The sequence below is a fragment of the Protomyctophum parallelum genome (assembly GCF_964188405.1).
Source record: "Protomyctophum parallelum genome assembly, chromosome: 6".
NCBI lineage: Eukaryota > Metazoa > Chordata > Actinopteri > Myctophiformes > Myctophidae > Protomyctophum > Protomyctophum parallelum.
The window spans coordinates 8657708-8667713 of record NC_139701.1 but is presented as its reverse complement, the minus strand read 5'-3'; the positions used below and the strand labels follow the sequence as shown (position 1 = coordinate 8667713).

Sequence of the window (10006 nt, the reverse complement as noted above, 5' to 3'; positions counted from 1 at the left end):
GTAAAGAAAATCTGTCAACTAAATTAACTCACTCTAAAGATCTACAGAAATGCTACACAGAAATATAGGAATGCTACACAGAAATATATGAATATAAAGCTAAGTATTAGTTGGAGAGCAATGAGTTTTCCGTTAACAAAGACATTCACACAAGTTTACCGTAAGAACGGAGATCGAGGCATCCAGATCTTCATTAAGGACATCATATGTTTCAGAAGAAATAAAAAGGTCTATATTATTTTATGGTAACAAGTAAGTAACAACAACAGCATGAGCTTAACCGGAAATAGAAGGTCACACAGTGGAGTTCCCACATTAGTTGTCGTACCGAAACAACTAATGCATTTCACAATGGTTCCACATTAAATTATTCTGCACACACACTTGCATGACGTCGTCGTCATGATGACGACAATAAATAATTAATTCGTTTAGAAAACAAGGCATTCCGGGTGCATATCTGTTCATGTAATTTACTGTGTAAATAAAAACATACTTCTATATGGGCGACGCGATGGTGAGTCAGTCAGTCAGTCAGTCAGCAGGCACATGACATAAATGACAGCTTGAGCTAGGTCATATGACTTCAGTCCTCATCACACACTGCACAACACAAACTGAACCTGTGAGAAGACAGACATATGGTGGTAGCAAGACTTCAAGGGTAAGGTAAGGTGCGTGATGTAATGTTTTTTTTTAAAGATTGTTATTAACAAAGGATTTGATATGGAGTGTTCTAAGGTGTGAGCATGCAGTTTGTTTTATGTACCGGTATTTATTTTCATAAAGAGCTTTGAATGAATAGCTAATTCTGACAGTGAGGCTAGCCAGAAGAAAGCAGTTTGTTTAGTAAATTAAATATTTTAACTGTATGATCACAGACCTCCCCCCCCCCCCCCCCCCTTGTTGCAAAGCACTATTTCGCGAATATGCTAACATTCTAGCCATGTTCAGTTGCAGCTATACCCTGCATTTTACTGTCTGAAGTTCTGAACTGAACATAATGCTATCTCAGCTTGCTCGTGGCTAAATTCAGAGCAAGCATTTCTGTTGATACAGCTCCACCAACTTCGACTCCTGGCCTTAGAGATCCTGGCATGGATCCAGTCCGACTTGATTGTTCACTATTTGTCTTTTAAAGTGAGCTAGTATAACAGTTACTTAGTATAATTAACTGTAATGTTCTCTCCCGCCGCCAGATGTCAGTGGTGGACTGTGAGAATGACCTTTCCAAGACGTTAACACATCTCTGTGCTAATATATATTATTGTATTTGTGTATTTCTTTCATCACTTCTAGGTTAGCTACCCTAACCCATTCTGAATCTGCAGGCTGCCTCTCTCTCTCTCTCTCTCTCTCTGCTGCCTCTGAGCACATCTGTTCTCACTGAACATGGCAGAGCGAGGTCTGCTAGCAGCGCTGCTGTTGCTTTCCTGGACACCTAACAGCACATCTGGTGTGTTTTTTGATTGATTGAATACTTTATTAGACAGAAATGTAAACGGTAGAGAGTACAGTCAGCACAAAAAAAACAACTAGATTTTCTTTTTAAATAATGGGTTGAATCTAGAGTTGCAATAGCCTACCCTCCATTGACAGCCCAACAATACAAATTGTAACGTTCCAATGCAAAAAACACAATTGAATCGTTTAATCGCAATTACTTGTGACAGTTAATCGTCAACTTCAATTTGTAACCGTGACAGCCCTATATACAATTTAATTAAAGATGTAGTACTGTTTCTGTCTTGTAGGATCCGCAGTGTCTCTGTCTGTTCCTGATGCTGTCACCTTGGAAGAGAACTCGACAGTCAACATTGTCATCGGTGCCAGGTAACATTGACAATTTATATCAGTGTAATTCATAAACGACAACAAAATAATTATACAATGCCTGTCCTTGTGGTCCAGCTAGACTTTATACTCGTTAAGTTTGTTTGAAATGGTCTTTCTGTCCTTTCCTGCAGTCCGCCTATTAACCAGTCGACGGTCATCGAGTTCAATGTGACTTTTAGCTCCATCCACAACTACTCCTTCATCATCACTCTCCCTCAACAGGTAGTGGAGACCTGTCTAGCTCTGTCTAGACTCTAGGCAAGACTACAGTAACCATATTTTTTTTGGGGGGGGGCGCGAAGATACTGTACATTTTACAACAGGTTGTTTCGAGGAAGCAATCTAATTGGCATGAGCATGATGGAACACCTAATCAAAACAAAGAAATCAGCTGCTCCATTCTCCCAGAGCGCAGCATACTGGGTTGCTAGGCTAGCGTGTTTCTTGGGACATCTGTGGTCGTAGTGGCTACATCTGTCATTAGAAAAATATGATGATTTAGTGATTATCTTAGAGGTTAACTGTTGGATAATTACAATATTACACTCGAGGGGGTGCTTTAACGTCATTAATGCACTTCTGCGCTGACTTTCGGAACTCAACCTGCGGGCAAGTTCCTGCAGCATCGCAGGTGTGCATTAATGGCGTTAAACCACCCCCTCTCATGTAATATTGCTTAAATCCGTCACAACGTGTCTCATAATCTTGAGTCCTAGTATAAAGCCTGGCCCCTGGGGGCCTCCGGTCAACTAACACCGGGGCTCCACCGGGTGCGTCAGCGAATGTTCCTTTTTAATCAATGAAGGGTGGCTCCACTGCCCGCGTGACTGCAGAAAAATTGCCCCGGTTCGTTTTTTGACGCAACGCGCCCGGTGGAGCCCCGCTGTAAGAATATAGGATTTAAGTCAGGTTAACAAATACAGTAGAAAACATTTCAACATGAATATACAGGGCATCATACTGTGTAGTAATTTCCGGACTATAAGGCGCACCTGAATATAAGCCACACCAGCTAAATTTAGGGAAAAAACCAAATGTGTACATATACAAGCCGCACTGGACTATAAGCCGCATAGAGGCCATAGCCGGCCATAGAGATGGATTTATTGGGTCCCCGTAGTGGCCGTTAACTGTAAAAATCCATAGATTAGCCACACCGTTGTATAGGCCGCAGGGTTGAAAGCATGGGGGAAAAGTAGCGGCTTATAGTCCGGAAATTACGGTATAGAGAGAGATTGAATGCTGTTTATGTGTTTAGGTGCTGTTGCCAGAGGAAACGACCTCGGTCAGTTTTGAGGTGGCAGCCCACAGGGTTGGTCGAGTGACCGCATACCTCCTAAGCAACAACACAGACGTGCCGAGGTAAGCTCTTGCTGTAACGGTGACATTAGTTAACGGGCAATTATGGGCACTGTATTTTGTCCGTAAACGTCAAGTTTAGCGGGCATATACAGTTAATCTACGGTAATATACAGGTGTGATGGTACAATTCGGGAATTTAACGTTGTTTGTTGGAAAGTTTAACGGGAGTTTCCTGTAATATACACATCCGTATTCCATGCTTTTTGCGCAGTGCTGCAGACCTTTGTATGATGTCATGTAAGGTGGTTAACAACAATGGCAGTGGTCAATTCAAAGCGACGTTGAATCACTGCTGGACTCTTTTTGCAATGGCAGAGAAATTCTCATCGCAGTGATCGCACCATCAACCTTTTGACTTTCACTTTCCCTCCCTAGTGTTTTCACATGCGCTTTCTCAGTTCAAAGTATTTTCACGTGCACTTTCTCAGTTCAAAGTGTTTTCACATGCACTTTCTCAGTTCAAATATTTCCACATGCACTCCCAGTTCAAAGTGTTTTCACATGCACTCTCAGTTCATGTGAGGGGCGTGGGAAATCTGGAAATGTGAAAAAGGTCTACTTGGGTGGATAAAATGCTGTGTCTCTTTATCACTTTTCACCTGTCCTCTCTGTATATGGTATCTATCTAAGGCAGCTACAGTATGTATTCATCCCTCCAACCCACTGTGATCTCCTTTTCTTTTACAGTTACAGTCGGACCACAAGGATCCGTTTCCTGGTTATCCATAGCAACATTCTGTCGATAATCAGTCAGGTGATTGGATGGATCTACTTTGTGGCCTGGTCGATCTCCTTCTATCCACAAGCTTGGGAAAACTGGAAAAGGAAAAGGTAGCCTACCTATGATGGACATACACAGTACAGACTATCTTCTGTACAAACATAAGTCAATATCAGATTGACTAATGGCTACAAGCATGACAAGTCCAGGTCTGTCTGTCTGTCTGTCTGTCTGTCTGTCTGTCTGTCTGTCTGTCTGTCTGTCTGTCTGTCTGTCTGGGTATTTGTCCGGGATTTGCTGATTGCATTCTGTACAGCACCTTGTAAATATTTGTGTGTGTGTGTGTGTGTGTGTGTGTGTGTGTGTGTGTGTGTGTGTGTGTGTGTGTGTGTGTGTGTGTGTGTGTGTGTGTGTGTGTGTGTGTACGACAGTGTTGTAGGTCTCAACTTTGACTTCTTGGCTTTGAACTTGACTGGCTTCGTTGCCTACAGTGTCTTCAACGTAGGGCTTTTCTGGGTACCCTATATCAAGGTAATTCTATAACATAACCACGTTTTTGTGTCGCGGTCAGTTTCTCTTTGTGAGTTAGGTTAAAGGACCACTTATCAATCTATCTTTTAATTGGTCCTCCACTAATGTTCATGGTAAAATACTAGGGTTGTCCTGATCCGATCACGTGATCGGAAATCTGGTCCGATCACGTCATTTTCAAATGATCGGAATTGGATCGGGAGCAAAAGAATGTGATCCCTAGTATCAATAATATATTCCATATCAATATTAGACTGGATATTGTCTGTGATTTCTGATAGTGTACTAGGGATGTGACATACGTGTTCTATTATAATAATAAATCAGCAGATACTCAAAATCAAATGATCCAAATCAGATCGGGAGCAAAAAAACCTTGATCCCTATAAAATAAAATAAAATAAATGTTCCCCCTCTCATTGTAGGCCAGTCAATCTAAGATTTGACCCAAAAGACATTGCAATAGTAATCGTTCAAGGTCTTTTTATGATCCTTAGGGTCACCCAAATAGCATATTAAAAATGTAGTATTATAGAAAATTCCCTTCTATAAAATCCCCATCGATGATCTGATGTCACTGGTGGACGGGTTTCCGAACTGCTCACAGCCCTCCTCTGAGACACAGACAGAGTAGAAAAAACCCCGTGATTTATTAACGGTATATTCAGCCCGGGGGATATAAAAAGGTTTTATGCATCCACCCCATCCATCAATCTAACTGCATGCGTGCCCTTGTCTCTGTTTGTCTATTTGTGCGGTATAGGAGCAATTTTTGGACAAGTTCCCAAATGGAGTCAATCCTGTAGCTGCCAATGATGTCTTCTTCAGTCTTCACGCAGTCCTGTTATGTTTGATCTACGTGTGTCAGGCTGCATCATATGAGGTAGGTGCATACACACACACACACACACACACACACACACACACACACACACACACACACAGGGGTCTCAGGCTGCTGTATATGAGGTAGTTACACACACAGGGGTCTCAGGCTGCTGTATATGAGGTAGTTACACACACAGGGGTCTCAGGCTGCTGTATATGAGGTAGTTACACACACAGGGGTCTCAGGCTGCTGTATATGAGGTAGTTACACACACAGGGGTCTCAGGCTGCTGTATATGAGGTAGTTACACACACAGGGGTCTCAGGCTGCTGTATATGAGGTAGTTACACACACAGGGGTCTCAGGCTGCTGTATATGAGGTAGTTACACACACAGGGGTCTCAGTCTGCTGTATATGAGGTAGTTACACACACAGGGGTCTCAGGCTGCTGTATATGAGGTAGTTACACACACAGGGGTCTCAGCCTGCTGTATATGAGGTAGTTACACACACAGGGGTCTCAGCCTGCTGTATATGAGGTAGTTACACACACAGGGGTCTCAGGCTGCTGTATATGAGGTAGTTACACACACAGGGGTCTCAGGCTGCTGTATATGAGGTAGTTACACACACAGGGGTCTCAGGCTGCTGTATATGAGGTAGTTACACACACAGGGGTCTCAGGCTGCTGTATATGAGGTAGTTACACACACAGGGGTCTCAGCCTGCTGTATATGAGGTAGTTACACACACAGGGGTCTCGGGCTGCTGTATATGAGGTAGTTACACACACAGGGGTCTCAGGCTGCTGTATATGAGGTAGTTACACACACAGGGGTCTCAGGCTGCTGTATATGAGGTAGTTGGAAAACCTGGAATGTTTTACTTCTATACTGTTGTTTTCCAGTCATTGAAACTGACAAAATGGTCCAATTGTCCTGGAACATAAGTAGATGTCGTCATGGCAACAAAATAAATAAAACTCTGAACTCTGACTGTGGACTGTGGACTGCAAGTCTAGCTAGCTATTTGGTGTACGGATCATTCTGCTGTCATCCCCAAAACTATTTCCACCCATATGAGTTATATCAGAAATACGTATGTAGTGCTCCTCAAAAGAAAATATGACCAATTTGAGTTACTTATATTTCTACAGGAAGACATTAAGATTGCATTTTATTTTTCCAACTCGGTCTGTGTGCTCTGAACTGTCTAGTAGTTCTCGCAATATAGGGGAAGAGGGATGTAATATTTGTTTATCAGTTAAGAGTTGTCATGGGTGACTTCATCACTGAAAAAGTTAGCAGAAATTTGCTGACACACAATCCCTGTGGTGACGCTAACTTGGGCGGCAGTGGCTCAGGGGTAGAGTGACTGTAGTATGGGAACCGCAAGGTTCCCAGTTCAAACCTGGGCTCCCCCAGAGTTGGTGTCGAAGTGTCCTTGAGCAAGACTCTGAACCCCTAATTGCTCCCGATGTGCAGGTTGGTGCCTTGCATGGTTTCCTCCGGCATCGGTGTGTGAATGGGTGAATGTAATGCACAATCCATGTAAAGCGCCTTGGATAAAGGCGCTATATAAATGCACCATTTACCATTTACTTGGGAATCTTGCCACTGATTGGATATATTGTAACCGAATAGAAACGGTTGATAGGGCTTGTCTTTTACAGGTGTGAGATAATGGTCTTTCAACTCATATTTTTACTGCTCTATTCTAAATGGTCTAAAAAGCACAGTACGATGTAGTATTATCAATAAATATATATATATATATATATATCTATACCGGTATGTGTGGCGATGTAATGTATTTCTTTATTATTGGGGTTAGCGCTGCACAAAGATCCGAGATCTAGATTCAGACGCCCATGCAATCTCATTTTGTGAAGAATCGTGCAGCACTAGTTGGCTGTGCAATTCATTTTAGTTACACTCATGTTTATGTTTGGTTTTTTTAATGAATATTTTAATGGGGAAAAAAGAGAATCGTGATCTCGAGATTCACATTTTAGCATGAATCGTGCAGCACTAATTGGGGTGTTAAAAAAAGAGGAACTAACCAGGTGCTCAATGGAGTAATGATGATAAAAGGTGCTCACACTGATCAAAACGGGATCAAGGCATAGATAAAAAAAGAGACGATCCGGGCACTCAAAGTTAAAAAGAGGAGGGAAGCCTTTATTAAATTTTAAAAGCGAGACTCGTGCCACTAATTGGGGTGTGTTTGTTTATGATATATCTGGTACATGATTGTATACAAGATGGACACGTGCATTTCTTGTTGAGAAAGTATGAGTTTTTGTCTTAACTTGTGTGTGTGTGTGTGTGTGTTCGTTCTTTCTCTCCAGAGAGGTGGTCAGAAGGTGTCCAGGGTAGCCCTGATCTTGCTGGCAGTTGGCTGGGCATTTGCATCTGCTACCCTTTTTGTGGCAGTAGCCAGGGCTATTACATGGTTGAATTACCTCTACTACTTCTCTTACATCAAACTAGCCATCACTGTGATCAAGTACATGCCACAGGTAAGCAACACCCAAGGAATGTATTCAGACTCACGGATAATGTCGTTGTTGTTGTCTTTGTTTGTTATACAATTTACTATTTAGCAGACACTTAATCCAGAGCGATTTACAGAAACGAATGAAACTATGAGCATACAGTATACACTATAGAGTGCTATGTCTACATAAAATGCTATTTAAGTTACATAAGTTGAGCCTATACATATGCCTCTAAGGTCGTTGGCTAGGGCAAGTGCTACGGCAATTTCTATGGGCTATGACGGCGGAAGATTGGGAGTGAGTCTGCAGTTCTGATTGCTATGGGAAGTACATTCCATATTTTTGGAAGACGAGTTTGGGATGTGTGGAGAGTTGTCCCGGTGTTTTTAGTGAAGGTACTTCCAAGGTACTTTATTGTCTCTGCCAGGCCTTCCGTCTGTTTGTAGCCACGGAAACCCAGACGTTTTAGTCTGTCTGTGGACAGCTAAACTTCTCTGGTACCGCTGGCCTGATCAACATAAAACTGTGCACATACACACTCCCTGGATGCCAGAGCACAACCTCTGCCCTAAAGGTTTCACATGGGCCTGTTATAGTGCCACCAGGAGGCCGGTTTTTGCGAAACAATATTTTTGCAAGCAAATGGCGCCCTACATTTTTTCAAATTGGTCATATAGTGCAAAAACGCCATCAACATTGATCCTCAACTAATACAGATTCTACAAAGCTCTATAATGACTGAAATCCGAACAACAACTACCGAACCTACCAGACCTGGCGGAGACCTGTGCTCTTTGGAGAACTTTGAGTGGTGCAGCCACACACAGCTATGTGTGTCCCTGGCTGGATCGGTCTATCTGAGCACGAAATGGTGTTTGGTTGGTTTTCACAAACATTTGTCTCTGTTGCGCAGCCACACACACACACACACACTTCTCGACCGTTTCGGACGTGGCGGGGCAGCTCGCTGGAACCGGGCCGGCACCGAGCCTGGCTGCGTTCCTGTGGGTCTGGAACTTCCGGGGTGCCCCCCGGGGACCCCCACACGGAGTTGCACCACTCACTTCACACGGGTGTGATTTCTTTCTTGTCTTTGATATCTAAATATTGTGCTCGCTCGCTCTAGGCCTACATGAACTACAGGAGACAGAGTACTGAAGGTTGGAGCATTGGCAACGTGCTGCTGGATTTCACTGGTGGATCGTTCAGCATTCTGCAGATGGTCCTGGAGTCGTACAACAACGGTAAGCAAAAAGATTTGATTTAGTTCAGTTATTTCAAGGTCATCGTTTTCATGTTATACTTTAGCTATTGAAAAGTGCCGCCCTACGAGCTTGTAGATCTGCTATTTTTGAAAAATCGTGAAAATGTGGCGCAAATCTTTGAAAATATATATATATATATATATATATATATATATATGACGAACATGTGTGTGTGTGAGTGTGTCAGCCACACATTAATTCTCTCTTTGTCTGTCTGTCTTTTTTTCTTACCAGATGAGTGGAATTTGATATTTGGCGATCCAACCAAGTTTGGCCTGGGACTTTTCTCTATGATGTTTGATGTGCTGTTCATGATTCAGCACTACTGTCTTTATAGACCCAGAAACCAGCACTATGAACCTTTGGTAGTGGAAGACGAGGAATGACACACACACACACACACACACACACACATACGCAGAGTTTGTACAGCAGTCTTTCCCAACCTGGGGGTGACATGTAAATACACAGACGACCTTATTACAGTAGTTAAGCACACAATTTGCACAGCTCGGCTAATAACCCAAACCAAGGTTTGCATTAGAGGCCTTACTTTTTCAGAAGCACATGTAATAGTTGTGGATAGTTTGATGCTTCAGAAGCTGCGTTTGCACAGTCACAAAATATCTGAATTTAAAGGGACCCATTTGTGAATGTCAAATTCTCTCTCGGAACAAGGGCAGCGAGTGGCTTTGTTGACAATGAAATGAAACTTTCTACCCCTCTGTTTTCTATGTAACTGCAGCCTTTACAGCTTAAAGTCTGGCTGGCCAGTGTAGACACCTAAAACATAAATGTTTGTTTTTCTTTACTTTTTTTTGTATAAAAAGTGTATTTTTATATTTTCAAATGTCAAATTTGAAAAAACTAAAAACTATTTTAAGCTATGTGTGACTTCTAATAAATCCGTTTTTGAGTTGATCTAAGTGCTGCCTCTTATTCTTTAGGCTCTATGCCACTT

General features: G+C 42.4%; 1 protein-coding gene across 1 annotated transcript; it reads left to right on the top strand.

Moving 5' to 3' along the window:
* Positions 1-440: 440 nt before the first annotated feature.
* On the top strand, positions 441-9732 carry ctns (cystinosin, lysosomal cystine transporter). The gene is made up of 11 exons (XM_083766541.1): positions 441-669; positions 1300-1456; positions 1755-1833; positions 1968-2058; positions 3095-3198; positions 3886-4029; positions 4351-4450; positions 5214-5333; positions 7631-7801; positions 8907-9024; positions 9280-9732. Exons 2-11 carry the CDS (start codon positions 1393-1395, stop codon positions 9429-9431), a joined length of 1143 nt encoding a protein of 380 aa, XP_083622667.1. The 5' UTR covers positions 441-669; positions 1300-1392; the 3' UTR covers positions 9432-9732.
* The last annotated feature ends 274 nt before the right edge of the window (positions 9733-10006 follow it).